The 19,877-nt window shown below is 34.9% G+C and overlaps 1 protein-coding gene across 8 annotated transcripts in view; it reads left to right on the top strand.

Moving 5' to 3' along the window:
• TUSC3 (tumor suppressor candidate 3) overlaps positions 1 to 19,877 on the top strand; it is a 144,802-nt gene that overhangs the window by 64,672 nt on the left and 60,253 nt on the right. For all 8 annotated transcript variants that reach the window (XR_010389061.1, XR_010389060.1, XR_010389058.1 and 5 more), the window contains exons 5-6: positions 13 to 153; positions 9,055 to 9,144. Coding sequence is in view for 4 of the 8 variants with exons in the window: in XM_026105379.2 (XP_025961164.1) it covers positions 13 to 153; positions 9,055 to 9,144 (231 nt within the window). In the remaining 4 variants the exon portion in view is untranslated. The remainder of the gene's footprint in view (positions 1 to 12; positions 154 to 9,054; positions 9,145 to 19,877) is intronic.

Genomic DNA, 19,877 nt, shown 5'->3' with positions numbered 1-19,877 from the left:
TTTCCTTTCTAGATTAGAGTATTCAGGCCTCCTAACTATTCTGGCACAATTGCACTGGCTCTTCTGGTATCTCTTGTTGGTGGCTTGTTATATCTGCGAAGAAATAATTTAGAATTCATCTACAACAAGACTGGCTGGGCCATGGCAGCTCTGGTAGGAAGATTTTTCATACTAAAATGCTTTTTTATTTGTTCTGTATCTTAGAATGGGTGTTTCCATACCTGCGCAGTAAGTTAGAAGGTATTGCACGAATACATCATTCAGAATGGTACTGTCAGTCAAAGATTCATAACCTAGATTTTGGGGCTGACTCTCATTCATGGTGAATAGCAGTTGTTAGTTGTCGTTCACTGAAAATTAGCAAATTAATAATTATAATTAACTGCAGTTTTGTGTTCGAACTTTAGCAGGAAAATGCTTTTAATAAGGAATGTTACTGATGTTCATTACTGGTATTGAACTTCAGAGCTTTTTTTGGTAAAAGTAATGTTGTGAGTGGATATTAACATCAGAGTGTTTGTATCACTTTAGAATAATCAGAAAGGTTAAGAAAAATAACCAAGGCTTTTATGTGTCTGTGATACAAGAACTAAGAAATAAAGACGAAGATTAAATTCTTTGAAAAACTGGTTTTAATAGTACTGACATTAACAGTCTACCATTAACATAAAATACAGTAGGAAGATCTTATAGGGTTAACATTAGAGAAATTTTTAAGCTAGCCGGTAGACTGTTCAAAATATTAATAAACTAAACCATCAAGTCATAAATGCTCAATTAAGTTTGAATGTGCTTAACAGTGTATTGTAGTGTATCCATTTATAATATCATTGTTTTCAAATAACTGAGAAGACTAGTGGAAAAATATGATCTGTGCCACATAGCTGTCTCAATTTTAGATAGGATATAGCTTGTGAGGATGGCAGATGACAATTAAGGTGTATCAGGAAATACTTGCTACTAATTCAATTTCTACCATCGTTATGACTGACAAAAGAAGAAGCATTTGAGAAGCATCAGCTATGGCTTAATTTTTGGGAGCACTGAGTCAGATGCATGGTTACCAAGACTGGAAGAGAATATAGGGTTATTGAGTCCAATCCAACATTTTACAGCTTAATAGATCTTGTCCTTCCTTCTGCATTAGCAAATTAATATATTAATTGAGAATAGTACTTTTTTTTTTTTTTCATTTCGTTCTTGTATTTTGTACAGCATAATCCAAGCTTTTCAACTTTCCCATTATAGTACAGGTCAGTTTATTCACTTGATTTTCACTCGATTTTTCTCAACCTCCATCAGTCTGAATTAATATTTCTTGAATGTGTGTGGCTAGAATCGCAGATGGAATATAAGACGAGTTTATATGTGCGATGGCATTCATATTTTAGCTCTGGTAGGAATAGTCTTCTGCTATATCCTATGATTCTGTTTGCCTCTTCAAAGCCACCTCATGTTGGTAGTTTATTGTTCTGCTCTGACTTGAGCAAGAGGATATTTATCTTCTTGTGACACCTGATGAGTCCATTGGCAGCTTGTACTGAATCAATTCAAAGATGAAGTTGCCTAGTACCTGTTGGATGCTCATTCATTTTTATATCTAAATGATTAACAAGATTTTAAAGCAAGCTTTGTGTTTAGGGTACCTTAATATTTGGCGTTACTCTTGAATTGTGGTTACTGATTATGCTGTTTTCTCTCATGTGCTCTCATAACATTTCTTCTCAGTGTACATGTTGTGCATTCTTTGTTAAAATGAACAGTTTATTAATCTTCCCCATACATTCAGCAAGGAATATTCAAGTGTAGGAGAGATTTTAAATAAACCACCTGCAGGATTAGATTTCAAGTACACCATTTCCCTTTGTAAATTAAGATCTAGAGAGCCTGGGGCAGAATGGAGTTTTCCACCCCTTTTCAGTCAGGGGCAGAAAAACCTGTTGTCTTAGTACCAGACTGTCACGTGGAGTATCTTGAACCCAAATACAGAGTTCCGACAGTTCTCTTCCAAAGTAGTCTGTCATATTTTGTTCCATATATTTTTCTAGATTGATATGTTACTTAATGATAATTTTTTATGATACACTGCCACCAGAAAGCCCAAATTTGATATGCATCAGTCTTTTATTGGAGTCCTAATTAACTATCTTAGAGATGACCTGAATTAAACAATAATTAGCACACCAAAATAGATATTTGTATCAGAATCAAAAAACAATGTGGGACCAGTAGTATTTCCTGTGCTTAATCATGCAGTATATCATTGGGGAGCAATTTTATTCTAATTTTCTACCTCAGAGATTCAGATCAGAAGCTTAAAGTTTGAATGTTTTGGGGAGGTTGTGTTTTTGTCTTGCAGGGGTTAGAATCAGTTCTTCAAATCAAGAATCATTTTATTATAATCTACATCAAATAATGCAGTTGAAGGCATAACTAAATTGATAATTAAATTAAGAAAATTAGCACACTTTTTTTTCTAATACTTCATGTTCTTGCTAGGAACTGTTTAGTACATTTTAAATATCAACATAATCGTAAATTGCAGTGTAGAAAACTTCTAATCACATTCAGCTGAACTCCTTTGGACAGGATCGCTGTCCAAATGTGATCAACTGTTAAAAAAAAAATTGTATTAATGCTTTTCAGCAGTTGTCAGCCTATTGATTGTATTGACAAGCAATAGTTAAGTTAAAAGGAGGCTGATTAATGTCATTTATTGCTGTTATTACTATCAACTGTAAAATTCTATTTACTGTAAAAATCAACCACAGTTGAGAGGATGTTAGTTACTTATAATAAAAAAGTAAATATTTCATTTCAGTTACTCAGGGTGTTCGTAGATTTTGGCTGAAACAGAGAAGAAGTGGATTTTGGCTCAAATGGAGTAGAAGTAATAGAAAGTAGAATTTCTAGGACTCTGAATTAGATGCTGTTTTAACTATATTTTTGACTTCATGTCTACTTTACTACATCATTTTAACATATTTTTTAAAAAAACCTTTGTAATTTTCTTTAGAAAAAGAAATACAGAAATTATCTCAAAAGAAGATGATAAATGACACAAAAGAAAATGTCACAATTATCAACTGATAAAATTATCATCTCTTAATGCTTGATATCTTATCTAGCTACTTCCCATATACTGAGTTTGAGTCAGAGATTCTTGTTAGCAGCACCATTTTGGAAAGGCCATGCATTGTGTACCCTTTTGCTATGAACTGAAGGCATAAAAGTCTTTCTGTATATAATCAGAATTGGAGCTTTCTGCCCCCCTCTCATGTCTCATTCTGCCAGCATTCATTAACCATATGGAAAATAACATTTTTAATTTCTATTGAGTCTTTTTCATAGATCTCTTGGAATTCGGTAGTTGAAAACCAGGGATTCAATATCACTGCAAACATACAAATCTCTTTTTTTTTTTTTTTTTTTTGTTTTCCTTATGTTTCAGAGCTGCTTAGTTTGTTTAGAAGAGCTTTTTATGCTTCCAAATGTTGGATACTTAATTTTTTTATTTAAATGAAAACTGGACAGTGCATCAGCTTTTCTGGTCTCTGCCTCTTTGAATCAACTGCTCCTAAAAAACAGTAGATATTGTCCTGCAAGAAGTGCCTCCCTGTTGGAGTACAGAGGATCCCGGAAATGATATTTTCTTCAGTACTAAAAACAGTTGTGTTTCAAAGATAGATAATATTTCCAGCACTGCTTTAGGAGAACGTTTTGCAATGCCATTTTTAATGATCTATCTACTGATTTTGATACCAGACTCTAAGAATCAAGACCAGAACTTTCATCTTAACGTTGGTTCCAATGGCAGTTCACTCAAGACTGTTGAATTGGTTTGACCTCAGCATTAGACAGAGCAATAGCAATGCCTTTAGCTGTTTCATCTCCTTGTTGAAGTGCTGCAAACTCTGTTAGTATCTTGTATGCCTTAGGCATTTTTAATCGCAACAGCATAACCCAGAAGACTCTTAGAATGGCAAACTGTGATGGTTGATTCATAGTACACAATATTCTAAAAGGTGTCTTTGAGATCACATCCAAAATTTATCCCCTGGATTATTTTAGACTTTAATTCAAATCCTACTATTCATCTATGGATGTTTTTTCCTCTGACACGCTAGCACAAAGGTGAGGAAAGACTTCAGTCCTTAGATATTTGCAGAGCCCTGTCCTTTTATATTGATAACAAGAAGCAATTCAGATTCCTGTTAAGACTCTTCGTTTCTTAAGCAGAGAGAATGAAAGGTCAGACAGTATAAGTTCAGCAAATTTCTGCCATTCTAGATAAGGAATTGCTACATTTTAGACAGCAGTTCCGTGGCTGAAAGGATATCTGTTCAGTTGGCTAGAATATGGATTGCTTGGCATTTTAAAGCAGTTTCTTTACATGGCTGACACCATGCTTTTCTACATGTAATTTTCAGTTCTATTTTATGTGTGTATTTCAATGCTGCCTTTATACCTGTGGACTTCAGGAAAGCAAATTTTGTTCTTGGATTCCAAGGCAGCTGCCTGGAAGTTGACTGTATTGGACAAGATATGTCAGATCATTTGGATGAGGAGAAAAAGCGTGAGCTTACTGTTGTCATAACAGTTAATGGTTATGGGAATGTATTCCGTACAGATACATTCCACAGTACTCATACAGTACATTCATCATCAGTTTTTACTGCAAAGGACTAGTGGCTTCTTTGCCCCTTCTGAGAATATATATATAAATATGTTTTGTTTGATGATACCACTGGAAAAACTGGGGCTGCACTGCATGAGTAGACAAGGCATCTCAAAACAACAACAATAAATGCAGAGTATTTTATGTAAACCTATTTTATATTGATTTCCTTTGTTTCCCTTAGTTAAAGGTTTTAGATGTGCATAGTACCTTTAAAGGTACAAAACCCCATTCTCTTTGCTTGTGTATTGCACTTCCTGTCTTTGAATTATATATCCTTTACTGGGGGTTCTCATAAGTGTTGGACCATTATTTAGAAATTGAGTATAGATCCTGCCACTCTATATCGTTACAAAAGCAAATTTAAGCTGGGTAGAACTGACGACATTTCTTTAAAATAATAATTGTGAAATGGCTAAAATATGCAAGGACAGAACTGTACCAAAATGAAGTATGGAGCCAGCTACCTATGTCTCCTCTTGTTTGAAATTATGCTTGAATTTAACTGTTTTCCTAAATGCATCCTGAAGTTTGGATGCAGAAAAAGCTACCTAACTCTGGAAGCTCTTAAAACGGTTGAACCCTAAACTCGCTAGATAGTTGAGGTGACAAAGAGCAGGTAAGAAGTTGTTCTGAGAGCCTGCCATGGAGAAGGAAGGGGATAGGTGTATGAAAGGACCGTCACTGGTAAGGAGGTGAAATCTTCACGTAATACTCTTGTCTAAGAACTGCTAAAGTAGAGACTCTGTTCTGATCATGTAAGTGAAGCTGTAAATCTTTTGAACTGCTCAGAGGAAAGTGTCTCAGCTTGAATCTTCTACTGTTCTCCACTATTCATCTTCTATACTTTGACAAACTAGAAAACTGGAAATGGGCCATTTCTCTGCATATGGATTGTTCCATTGAAATCCATACAATATGAACCCATTAGATAAATATGAAGTCCTTAATCACAGGTTGCAAATTTCTTATTAATAGGAAGGAATTTGGAAAACTTTAATTTGGGGAAACACTGAATCAGTATAGGAGTAAACTAGGCGCTTTGGAAATTTTGGATCCCAAAGCATGGGGTCATATGGAAGCTAAGGAGTTTGAAACTTCTCAGTGGTAAGCATTGGCTATCAGTGTATCTATCATGTATGCGTAAGTTCTATAAGTAATGAGGTATATATTCCTTCTGAGAATATTTTGCAAGCATTTGAAGTTCTGCAGATTCCAATAATGTGTATATCAATACAGTGTGTGGATACTGGGTGGTAGCAATAGGAGAATATAGAATGGAGCAAAATGATCTTGAATGTCAAGTGCTATCTGTAGTGCACTGAATATTTGCTTTAGGAAAATGATGGAAATCCTGTGTTCTTAGTATACTTAAAATAGATTAAGAGTGGAAGAGGACAAGTGAAAAGCTGGAGAACATTATTTGGCTTCTGGAAAGGTCATTTTGAAATATACAGTGAAGAGGTGCATCTTGGAAGGAGATCATGGCTGATCCAGGATAAAGTTTTCTTGATTACTAGCAAACTGAACTGGTAGAATTTGAAAGATGCCTTTAGGATAAATAATCATGCTGTTAGCACTTTCCTTTTCAATAATATTAATACTTGGAATTAGTTTCTCTACTTTTAAAGAGCAAATTACTTTATGGCTATTCTTTCTTAGGCATTACCATGTTATGAGGTGATGTATTTGTACTGGCAAACGTTAAAAATCTTCAGTCATTTGAGAGAATTATCAGTTATAAAGTATATTACTGTATATAAACTGAATTATTGTATTTTATCCTCCCATATGGAAGCAGATTTGGCCCTGGGGAGCATGAATTAAATGGAGCAATTTAGGAAAGAGTAAAGTGACTATTTTCATAGAAAGCTTGCTTTTAGAGAGCGAAGATTTGTAAACCGTATGCATCTGTTGTTTCTCTTTTGGTGTTTTATTTTTCAGCTTTTTAACTTTTGGCCTTTCAAAACATCTCTTTCATCTCACCTTTATACTCTTTTCTTCAATTTCTACCCTTTTGTTACTTTCACATAAGCATCTTCTGTGTCCTCTGTGATTCATTGACAAAATTGCAATATAAATTTCTCTGCTAAAACAATCTGCAAAGTGTAGAAATAACTATCCATTCCCCTTTTCCAGCAATGGAAGCATGTATTCGCTTCACTTCATTGACTATTATTAATTAAAACACAATCCATCCGCTAGTAATCACTACCAATATGTTGTCATCTCTCATATTAATTACAATACTATTATACTGCAAATCCTGTTACAGGCAAAATGAAACGCCTTATATTTAAAGCCAAGAATCTGTTCTTAGTGTCATTGAAATCTTACGAGTATAATCAGAGAATTATTATTAATCTGGATGTGATTATTAAAAAGAAAGAAAAATAATGAAAAGAATACAATTACACATATTTCCTAGTATCTTTTCCATTCTCTGATGTTAGGCTCACACTTCCGCTGTTTCCTTCTGGATCCTGAGCTCGGGGGCTTTGGTGTGGGGCAGGGAGATGGTATGGGAAATCATCAGGGTCGCAGGTTCTTTGCTGGGAGGAGTATGATGTTGAGGCTTTCTTCCTCCTCGCTGTAGGGTCCACTTGGGGCTATTTTTTTGTTTGTTTGTTTTCCAACACTTTTACAGTTTACTCTTTCTTCCTTGATCTGCAACTACACCTTAAATTGGAATTTACTGTGTAAATATGTATTGTCTTAAATATGTTGGATGCTTGTCCTTTGTTCTGTTTTTGACCAGCTCTCAGGTCAGTATTTCTTTGACTATTGGTGAAATAATGATAGGTCTGGGGTCTCCAGTGTCATTCTGTGCCCCCTCTCTTATCATGCCACACTGGTATGATGCATCCTGTGTTGCCACTTCTGAGACCTCTACTATTATCCCATACCACTGCTATTATCCTGTACCTCTGTTTTTCTACACTACATCATTTTGTTGGTTATAAATATTTCATCCTAAATAGAATAATTACTTTCTATTACTATCTGTATAAAACAAAACAAAAAAAACATGATTATACCCTGCAAAGATAAACAAAAGTAATATAAACTAAGCATAGCCACCTGGTCTTTAAGAAAATTGCTGTAACAGCTAAGTAAGTTAAAATAAAACTCCAAGCAAGCCAAGACAACTTTGGATAAAGCCAAACAAGAATCACTTGTCAGGCCCTGCAAAGCTGGTACAAAGTGTATCACTGGAAATGGCAATATTGCATTTACTGGGTAGTAGAGCCACACCAGCTGACATTTACTTCACAAATGTATTGCTAAGCATTCTTTAAAGAAAAGCAGAACATTCTCCTCCCCACTTTAACACAGTTGTTATTAGTTAAAAATAGTCCACTCTGGTTTAGCTAACCATCATAATAGGTACTGTGGAAACCCAATACATTACTTTCCATCCCTCTTAGTCCTGAATTTTTAGGTTCCTGATCCATGTGCTTAAATCACTCTGAGTATACTATGCTGGTGGAACTATTCCTGTGCAGTAAAAACGTGCATATACATAAGTATTTGTAGAAACTGGACCTAACTTGGAGTTTTTGTAAGAATTGTCTGTGTTAATACGTTGGAAGACATGGTTAGGTGATCCAAGCTTTCCGTTTCTGTTTTTCTCATTTGGCAATCAAAAGAGACTATGTTTTCCTCATTAGGATAGCGCTAATGACTATTGCTATGACTATGATTTTTGTCATGTAGATTCTATAGCATGACCTTCCATAACAAGTTATGTCCATTTCTACAGTTTTCTTACAGTAACTCCACGTTTCTTTCCATAGGGAATTTCACTTTCCTACAGACTCCAGCATTGTTCTTTGTCATAGCTAAAGTGAAACAACCTTATGGGACACACATGTAATAATTTTGTAAGATGGGACAGATCTTTTTTTGATAATTGGTTTTTTTTTCTGATGGTTTTTTTATATCATTTCACACACCTGAAAGCAAACAGTTAGGCTAAACATTCATATTAGATTAGAGTCAGAAATAACTTTATAAAAGGTTGTATAAATTTCAAACAGTTGTTTTCAGAACATTTGCAACGAATGCCTTCTACTGCCATGCATGCTTTTTGCCATATAGATGTATAAATGTGGCAATTCCAAGTGCACATAAAGATAGGATTATTTCAAGTGAGATTTTGTAAATGCTTGTCTTGAGCTAACTGATTTTCTAACAGAAGTCATTAAGAATTTTATGAGAGCAACACTTCTGAAAAAACCTATCCTAAGCATCTAATAGAGGTAGACATTGTATTTGGTTAGGTAAACAATTATGTACCTAAAAGTATCACCAGAAAAATGGATTCCTAATCAGTTCTTCTGGCTAAATAAATGTATTGTTTTTCTATTTTCCAGTGTGTTGTGTTTGCTATGACATCTGGTCAAATGTGGAATCATATCCGTGGACCCCCATACGCTCATAAAAATCCTCAGAATGGACAAGTGGTAAGTGGATTCTTTTAATTTTATTTTGTAGGGAAATAACATATAGATAGGCACTTCCTACAGTGACTATCTACAGCTGTAAAGATTGCAGTTCTGTAGCACTTATCACAGTGGACTAGGGTCTTAATTCTTAAATTGCAAGCAGAGTCTTTTACAAAATTTCAGGCATTTAGAAATTACCACTATCTTTGATTTAAGCACTGAAACAAGTGGCCATGTTTTTCAAAATTCTCTCCATCAGGCTCCCAGCTGCAGTGAATACGTTATAAAACATTCAATACCATACGATTTCAAAAATAAGACTGCCCAAAAATAAACAGGTGTTGTAACTTTTTGTAGAAATGTGCTCCCTCACAAGGGGAAAAAAGAACTGTTGATTTCCCCCCCCTGCCCCCATCCATCAGGCTCCATTTACACAAACTTTGAGGTTTGAAACCTCTTACTTTCCCCTTGCTTGCAGCATTTTAATTAGAGGACATGGTAATTGTTCCCATGTGCTTTTTACTAATTTCCATCATACCTGTCAGTTTTCCACTGAACTTTACAGAATGTTTTTCCCTCTTTGCTCCTTCAGTTTAAATGTTTTACCAGCTTTCTTAGGAAGTTCCCATTAGTTCAGTACTGCCAAAGTTACTATTAAATTCTACCACTGCTGTCTGTGAAGGAACTCTCTCCCTTGCTGGTCCCTGCTCACAAGTTAACAAATACTTATTGAAATTCAGAAGAAGCTCTCTTTGCCAAAGGGAGAAGTACAGTACTATGGGTTTCTACTACTCTCTGTCATTTAGCACTTTTCAAATAAGTTGTTGGAATGGGATTTACAAAACTAAAGTTATTCAGATGGGAAACTCTTCCATACTTTGTGGAATGTTGAGCTATTTTCAGCTTTGCCCATCACTAGTTAATAGAGGCTGGCTTAGGTTTTAAAGAATAAATTTTCTCCCAAGCTTCTTTTGATGTGTCATATCTTAATTGGAGTAGCAGAAAGTGATGGTTTGAATTTGATTACTGATCTGCTTTGTATCAGGAATATAGCAGCATATTGATGTCATAAAATGACATGATTCCATCTGTCAACTTTGTTATGCAGAAGTAGAACTAATAATGTAATAAATAATATCTGTAAAATACTGTGTGTATAAAAATTTAGAATTTTTCATTACTGCCTTGCTGTATTAAATTTATGATGCCTTCCTACAGAGTGACAGAAAGGAGAAATACTGCATAGAAAAAACACCATTCTTGACAAATTTATTTTACCATATCTAGTTTCATACATACTACCCTTCCTAAAGACCTGTTTCTGATGTGTAGCCTACATTAAATCATATTAAAATGTCCCATTAATATTTTTGTTTCCTAAACTTGTGCCATCTTGTCTTAGTTTTCTGAGGGTGAGCTTTCATATCCTGCCTGAGTGTCTGAAAAGCTACTAGTTTGGACGGGTTAACATAAGCAGCCAAATAAAAAAATGTTAGTAAACATGATCTCACATTCTAGTTAATAACCTGCTGGATTGGTCTACACATACTTTCTATTCTGTTTTTGGGCAAGCTCTTTTGTGTCTCTGATTCACCGGTCTTTCATTGTTTGTGTGTCAGTACTGCCACCTCTTTGGAGCTGTCTGTGTCAGTAAATAAAACAAGTACCACCCAGATTCTAAGAATCTGAAAAAGCTGTAGGTGCAGAATCACAAATTCCTGGTTCGTGTAACATACCACTGAGCAGTATAGTTGTAACTTAAAGCTATGAAAATTACCAGTGTAAAAAGCTTCATAAATATTCTGTAAACCTTTACATATTTTATATTGTAATTTTTTTAAAGAATATTATTGAGCACTTTCCTATTTCATTTTTCTAGCACTTATATATGGTCCTCTGAATTTGAACATAAAAAGTCATAAAACTACTTATATAACACTTCTATGGCATTTATTCAAACATGACAATTCATTATAGCAGTATTCTTCATTAAGTTAGCAACAGCTATCTTTATATCTGGATGAAGTTTAAATAATCATCTGGTCTTCAGTGTCCAGGATTTAGTCTTAATTCTAGATTTGCCCTAATGTAAAGGAACAGCAGTACTAGCATGTGAAGATTCTATTCTCAACTTCTACTCTCTATACCCAAGAGCATTGGTAGTTTAATAATAATAATAGTTTACTAGCCTTAATTGTTCTAATGTTAAGTTCAGGTTTCCTAATGCTTAGTTTTTCTCATCTCATAGAAGGAATTAGTCATTCAGTTCTGTAACTAGCTGTGGAGCCTGGAAGGCCACCACACTTTGAAAATGGTAACATTCTGTCTTCATAAACTGTTCCTTGCCTCAGATATCTCCTATCATTTGCTTTGTTCTTGTCATAATTTTCAACGACATTTAATTTCTCCTCCTTAAAGTCTTGTTTTGTCAAAAGATGAAAAGTCATTTGTCCGCTTTGCTTAAGGAACACTACTTATGAGTGCCAATATCTTATAAAGGTAATATTACAACTTCCTAATTTTTTCTTATGCACTGTATTCATGATTCTACACTTGATTACCTTATTACTTTCTATGTGCAATTGTATTCTTTGAATGAAGCTTTTAAAACGTATTTCTGTAATTCTCTATGGGTCTCTTCTGTGAAGTTGATATGATCTCTTACTGAGGTTATTGTAGTTGCTTCCCTTATTCCCCACGGACTTCATCTGATTTCAGTATTTGGGTCCATGTGCAAGTGGTAGCGGTTTCTTATGCAGAAAGCAGAATTGCACAGTAAGTTTGATAATGTTTTTTGGTTCTGTTTTTGGTTGACTAAACTGGTGCTAGTCTTCTACCTTGACACATGATCTTTTCACCTCTGTTATACTTTTGAAGTTTCTCACCTTTTACTTAATAGGGTTTTTTAGGATTAGGCATTTAGTGATCATGTGACACTAAATTCTGTACTTGTTTCTACTGAATTGAGAGATCAAACATCACACTGATGTCTGCATATAAACAGTCTTGGCAGAGCTCTAGCTTTTGTTCAAAGCTTGACCTGTTTAAGACTGCTGGTGAGACAAGTAGAGTGCTGGAGAACACGATAAAACATTATTAAGTCTCATGCAGAGGTTGTTCTCTTGCTGTTTAATTGGCTTAGTAGCAAGGAATTCTCATTAGATTTTCATCACCTTTTAATAAAGTTACAGTAGTGGCTAGGAAAGCATTTACGTATGTCTATGCAGGAATTACCAGTCCTTTTTTGATTTGGATGCAAATTCTACATTTCTTCCTGTGCAAATATGGTTAAGACTGCATCTTTAAAATAGCTGAAAATTTATTATAAAGGAGAACAGGGCAAAGGACAGGCTAGGTCTAAAATACTGAATTAAGGTGAGTTTCAAAGCTCCTGATTTTCCTTCCTTCTCTGAGAAGAAATGATTAGAAGTTGAAAAAGTTTTTACAGGGAGAGGGAAATATAGTACTCTTATTGTCAGATATTAGATGGTTTTCATACAAAAGCTGATGCTGTGTGAAACAGGTAATGGTTTTATTTGCACAGTGTTTACTGGATTTTTTTACATGTCTTATATCTTAAAAACTTGTTAAAATTGCTTAAGCATAGCAAAAAATTTTGTTCTTAGGTAGCAATTTGCATCCATTTAGTAGATCTTTTAAATAAAACACCTTGCAATATCAGATCAAATATAAATATCTGTCCAGTTGCAGAGTTGTTTATTCAGACTTTTTTTCCCTACTTTAGCAGTTTTATAACCACTGATACTTATGCAGGAACTGTCCCTTAAGTACCACTTTTCAAATAATCTTGCTGATAGGGGTATGTAGTAATCTGTATGTTTCTGAAGTCAAATGAAAAAATTGTTAGACTGCTGTGATTCATTTTTCCATTTGTCAATGGAAAAGTAAAGTACTCTGCGTGACTATTTAGAGTGTCCGGATTCTTAATTCACATTAGTCCAATACAGCTAAGCATGACAAAATGCCATTTATTGTAGTATATTCTTCTGCGTTGTACTTACATAGCTTTTTCATATAATTGTAATTAAAATAAACAACTATTTCTTGGAACTGGTTTAAAAAATGACTTTCCCTTTCAAGCTCAGTAAATCATAGTTCCTTCAACCTAAATGGAAATATGTTTGAAATACAGTTCACCAAGACTGTATTTGTAATGCCAGGCTTTTCTGAAAGTGTCCAGATTGATTGGTAGCAGTATCAATATATAAAAAAAGTCACTTTGCTGTGTTATTTGTCATTATAAACTTGTGTTGCTTTTGGATAAAAACCAAAAAAGTTCATACAGGTTATTGTATCAGTGCATAGCCTAAGATACTCAGGTTGGCCTCACTTGTAATACAGCAATGTTTTGGTGCATCTATCAACAATATATCCCATTGTGGTCTTGAAAATACTTGTTAACATTTTTGGTTTGAATAGCCAATTATTTATATTAGTATATGCCATAGAAATGGGAAGTAGGTTATTTACATTATGACTATGTATTTAATGAAATGGCTTTCTTGTGGTCATCCAAGTAGTGAGTTTATCCAGAAGGTACAACCAGTAAAGGCTTCCTCAAGACTTCTGATTTAAACTTCTATCGTGATTTAGTCAAGAAAACAACTTGCAGTGTATGGAATAAAACTAATATAAAAAACCTCTCTATTAACCTATCTCAATAATTCTGTTAATAGACCAGCATATTAACCAATAGGCAATATTGTGTCTAAAATAGTATTGGGAAAAATACTAACCTATATAAGACATCTGTCCTAATTCTTAAGATCTCAAGGGTGATCATAGCTAGCATTTCAGTAACTTTCTATACAGTGACTGTTTCTGTCTTGAAATCAGGAAGGGAAAATCTTGTCCTGTATTTTGCACTTTTTTATTGTGGGAACAAAAGGGCGTGAGAAAATTATGTTGATGGAAGAGTGCTCAGATGAGGCACAAGAACCCCTAAATTCTTGAAACGAACAGTTCTTGAAACAAACATTCCGTAAAAGTTCAAACATGACGTTTTTCCCTAGTGCTATTGTAGTACTGCAGTTTTGGCTGAGTAAAGAGGAATCATGTTCCACATGAAGTAAAACTAGATTTTGAACACGTAATCAGGCAGCAAGTAGCCTCCCATGATAACATCAAATGAAAAAAAAACACATTTTAATTGCTACTTGTAACAGCAGAAATCCAATTTAAATTGACTTACAATCCTTCCAAGTTACAAATGTTTTCTTCCTCCTTTCCCCTCCTTGGTGAAGTATAGCTAGACTTCTAGAAGCAATTTAGTTTCATTTGGAAGAAGTGCCTTGCATAGAACAGCTATATTTATGTCAGAAGTCAAAAAAACCTCAACTGTCTGTGAAGCTGTGAAGTAGCTGAGGATAGGAAGATAGGATGACAATGCAGTCCGAAAAATATCTTTTTTTTAAGGGAAAAAATGGAATGATGCAAGGGAAAACCTGTTCATGTTGTTCTGTTACTACTAGAACAAGAGCTGTTTCCTTAAATCCCATTTGAGTGCCAGAGAGGAAGCTAGTTGTTTTCTCTTCCAGGACTTCACTGGTCGCATAAGTATTTAAAGGTAAGGGCCTTCCCTAACTAAACTGAGTCATTGAGTAATTCAGATTAGGAGGTACCTCTGGAGATTATCTGCTCAAAGTTGATAATACTAGAGCAGGGTCCTCTGGACCTGGTCCAGGAGGGCTTTGAATTTCCAAGGCTGGAGATTCCACAGCCTCTCCAGGCAGCCTTTTCCAATGTTTGACCACCCACATCATTCTTTTAATTTAGTTTTGTTATCTTCTTTATTTCCCTGAGGAACAGTCAGGGTAAACTTTGTCCTTCTTTTCAATGGATGCTGATTTAGCCAAGTGCTTAGTTAAAATATACCACTGATTTTAATAAAATTAGACTTAGCCCTTCACTGCACCTTTTCAGAGCTCCTGAAGGCAGATCTTTGTTTAAGTGGCACAATCACTCTTATGATGTCCCCATAGTATCCATACCAGCAACAAGAAAGCATTAAGACTGAAGTCTTCATGGAGATTTTTCTCTGTATCTGAGTAGAGCTGTGCAGATCTTCTTCCTGTAACTATTAAAAAAATCAAGCATGCCTGTTTTCTTCTAAAATTTTTCAGAATGCTTTTAACAATTTTGAGGGAGTGGGGAAAAGAGAGGAGGAAGGAACTCTACTTTTTTCTTCATTGTACAGCATAATCTTTCCCTATTGCACAGCACAATCTTTCGCTACTTCATCTGGATTATTTTGTGAATCTTTCTTTTTCCCTCCAGAAAGATAACCTATAATACTAGGATGTAGATGTTCCACTTGCTGAAGTAAATTTTCTGCAATTGCAAGTCATCCTGTGAATTACAAAGCAAGTATCAGAATATTTGCTATACTGCAGAGCCTTCTAGTGTTACAGACCTGGTGACTTTTTCAGCTGGAAAGCTCTTTCCTCTCCATATAGTTTTGCTAGTAAGATCTAATGCTGTCATTTCAATATAACAGTATTAGATTTCTCATATGCCTGTGAACAATGTCAAGAGAAGGGACATGTATTTGAGTGTGTTAATGTAAATGAAGCAGCATACTGCAGACAGCCCTTCATGGACTGGTTCCCCCATAGTACCTGTTTCAGACAGATACCTTTTTATGATGGTTATTTTTTACTGAGCTTAAGGAATTTTGATATGTTTCCTTATCTGCAAGGCAACAGTTACTTGCTATTTGATACTCTGATAAATACATTCCATATGTTTTCAAGGAAGCAAAAATTATTCAAACTTCTTTTTGTCCAGCTCTGGTGCCAACATTAATTCCTTTCTTTGGTTAATCTTTCATGTTGATTGGCTGTTCGTGAAGGGAGAAACAGTAGAAGATATAAAGACAAAACTAATAGGTAAAACTGAAAAGTTTTCTCCTACATACTAGTTGTTCTTCTGAGCCTCTAATAAGCAGAATAAGAATAAGCAGTACCACATATCTTCAGGAAGAGTGCCTTCTGCGTTCTAGATGTCAAATACTTTTCCAAGGTCCTGGACATTAAAGGCATATCTATGTCTTTGCTTTTCTTTTCTTTGAATCACTCACAGTCCTTTCTTTCTTTTTTTTTTTTTTCTTTCCGTAATAGGTGTTGATAGCCCGATCTTGTGGCTTAGTATAATGAGGGACACTGTTTTCATTCTTTCCCTCACATATTCTTCTGAAGCATCATGAACATTCAGAAGGTTAATGATGTTAATGATACTACAGTTACTGTTCTCTCTACTATTCCTTTTCATACATAGTAGAAGTGTTTCCCACGCTCTGTTTTTTTCCCTACTGCCTAACAACCTACTTACATAAGAATTCAACAAAGTCTGAACCCAGGTAGCTAAGGAACCATTTCTGCCTTTTGATATGCTCAGATAGGCAAAATCTATTCCTATACTAAAATCCCTATACTAAAGGGTTGACTGCTGGGTGAAGCAGAAATTTTTTCAAGACAGCAGTAAAATTACCACTGATTTCAATATAATAAAGTTAGACCAATGCAAAACACATATCCAGGAAACAGGATTTTTCTTTTGGAGTAGTAGTTCTCTGTGATCTAGTGTTATAATAAATAGTGAGACTGTTTGAATAAATGAAGGGCCTTGTTTCCTGATTTTTGTGTTTCCCAGATTAATCTGTACTGTTTATTTGTAATGTTCATTTCCTAGAATCATACTTTTGTTTATTACGGTGGTTGTAATTATACAGGAAATTAGAATGTGTATTTGGGTAACAGATACTTTCATCTTCCCAATGCTCCTTTTTGCTATACATCTTGGAAATATACTTCAAAGCTTTCAATATTGTTAGAAGAACATGCTTCCTGAATCTGTAATGTGTATGTCATCAGAAAAATAGACTCCATAAAGCTTGTGTTATTAAAGCTTTCTTCTATTCAGTTATGTCCAAAGGACAAACTCAGCCTAAACTTTTGGAATTCTTTAGAATATACTTAATATGTGAACTAGGAGCCTGGCGAAAAGTGAAAGTTGTAAAGTTATTGTGATTAGTCAGATTTTGCTTACAACTATAACTTCTATGGCTGTTACATTATCAGTGCTTGTGTGTAGAAGTAGACATTGCTAAGTGAACTGCCTTGTTGTGGTAAGTGGTACAGTAATAAAGCTACTTTGCAAGTGGTAAAGCTATATTTATCAAAACAAGTAACCAAAAATGCTTGAAAGTGAGTACAGTATCTTTCAACTGCTCCATCCACATAAAAAGTTTCTTCCTTGGGGGAAGCAAAGGAGGGAATTTAACTTTTATGGTATATCTTGATTGCTGCTCAGGATTCAAACTCTATTCATTTCCATGTTGTTTGGAAGCAAGTTCACAAAAAGAAGGGGCTTTAGATGCATTCTCTTGAGGAATTATTCTTGTCTTGCACTACCTTTTAGTCAAGCACACTGCTGTCCTCCACCTAAAAAAAAGCCCTTGCGGCACTGCCACATAACTCTCTTAGTTAGAAAAGCTGGCCTAGAGCCCTTCTTAGGAGTGTTATTCTTTCATGTAGTACAGCTGAGATTAGTCTGCTCTTTAAATATTTTACAAGTACCTTACATTAAGCTAATATGATGTACAGAACTGGGTTGGGGAACAGATTTAATGTACTTCACAGTTTCTTACTATTCAGTATTTACAGTATTAAACTTCCACATTCATTAGACTGTAATTCTTCTTTATGTTTGTACTGAAATGAGGAAGTATTTTTCACCTTCTTAAAAGTCAATCATTAATATTTGTTTCAAAGCTGCCAAAGGTTGGAGCACTTTAACTTCAGGTACAGTACAACTCAGAACAGAATTCTGTACTGAAGATCTTGCAAATCTAGGTTTTGAGCAATAAACAAAAAAGTATGAAATAACTTCTTTCATGCTCACTGGTCCCAAGATCACTTAGCATAGCAAGATGTTCATGAAGAGGAAATAGTATTATTACATAAATAGGGAAGTTTTTTGGATTTGTCATTCCTTCATGCTATTAGTATGCATTAATGGAATGAATGAAGACATTTCTCCATGAATTTTTATCATTACTGTTCTGAAAAAGAATTTCTAACAAAAAATGTTAGTTCATGTGCCTTTTTCTCTTCCATACTTCCATAGTTTTTATTAATCAGACTAGGTAATCCTTGTCAGATAAAAGTTCTCAATGGCTAAATACCAAAGTTATAGAACCAAACTGAAAATTGATTTTTCAATTACTGTTGTTTTATTTGCCTAAAAATTGAGAACTCTTTGATGAATGGTACAAAGCATGAATAAACACTGTGTGATCTTGTCCAATGCTGTCATTTATTAAGACATTATGAATGCTGGAAATGGGGAAAAAAAAGACATAGGTTGTCTCTAGGACACAAATAAGTATACTGCAATTAAAATGCTGTGAGTGTAAAAACAGAACTTTGAAATTGAGCTCTGGAAATGAGCAGAAATATTTGTGCATATTAGTACATACAGCCCTTGTGTGTGGCATAATAGAGAATTGCACAGAGTTTTGTCAAATTTGGCTACCTCACCTTCTGAATATGTATTTAACTGCAAGTATGCTACAGTAAGTGGAAATAATGCAAGTATTGGCAACATCAGCTGCACAGTTTGAGAATGGATTTTTTAGAACCGAACTGAATTAAACTGTTAGCCATTTAATATCTCAGTAATCCCTTGCATTATTATTATTAATAACCACTGGAAAATACAAAACCATGGGGATGTGACATGAATTCATATGCCATTTTAGTTAAGGCTCACAGAGGAACCATAGTTTGTTGCTCTAGGCTTTTCACTATATACTACTTTTCCCATAAACACACTATATTAAACCTAGGCCTACCTATATCTTGCAAATTGTGAGTATATGGAAAAATGGAAACAGTGCACAGATTTTAATTTCTTTCTCCTGTTTTTCTTTCACTGTTTGTTTCGTGCTTCCCTAGTCATACTAAAATATGGGAAAGCTTCATTCACTGAAGAATGATGAATAAATGAAGCTCCCCCCCCCCCCCAGACTCTTTAAAGCTGAAGAAAAACTGCTAGATGAAACAGATAAGAGAAACACTCAGACCGCTTTTACTCAGAGGATTATTTTTTTGCATAAATTGAAGAACGTTGCTTCAAAAAAAGAATAGGAGATACAACACAAGGTAAAACAGAATCCTGAACACCGGCAGAGAACTGGAATAGTAGACATGCAGTAGTAATGTGAAGAAGAAAAGGAAAACTGGAAGAAATTTTCTGGTAGAATCCTAATTAGTGCATATGTCTGCTGATGTGCTTCAACTCTTGCGAACAAGCCTCTTTTCAGTGGAACTTGTTCTCTTTGAGAGTTATAGAATACTGTAAGGGTTTGTTATTAACAGAATAGGCATACCGGCAAGTTATCGAGTTTTGTCCAGATACCTGATATTGATTTGAGTTCTTTCCTTTCTCCTTCCTCTCACGAAATGTATTGCACTTGAGCACTGTTTAATATAGCTCTGATCCAGCAAATAACTTAAATAGTTCCAAGCACGACTACACAGAAGTGGGAGGGGCCTCCTGCCTTCCCTAGTTATGGGCAAGTACATTACATTGAAAGCTTTGCCTTAGACTGATTAAGATTTTGCTCCCACACTTTTTTTAGGGTGCTGTTGAAGCCCCTTGTATTCTAATGAAGCTACTTTTAATTTTTGTATGGAACTGACTGATTTGCCATTTGTTTGTATCAATGT

The sequence above is a fragment of the Dromaius novaehollandiae genome, chromosome 4, assembly GCF_036370855.1.
Source record: "Dromaius novaehollandiae isolate bDroNov1 chromosome 4, bDroNov1.hap1, whole genome shotgun sequence".
Classification (NCBI taxonomy): Eukaryota; Metazoa; Chordata; class Aves; order Casuariiformes; family Dromaiidae; genus Dromaius; species Dromaius novaehollandiae.
The sequence above is the reverse complement of the archived record's forward strand: the minus strand, read 5'-3'. Positions and strand labels throughout refer to the sequence as shown.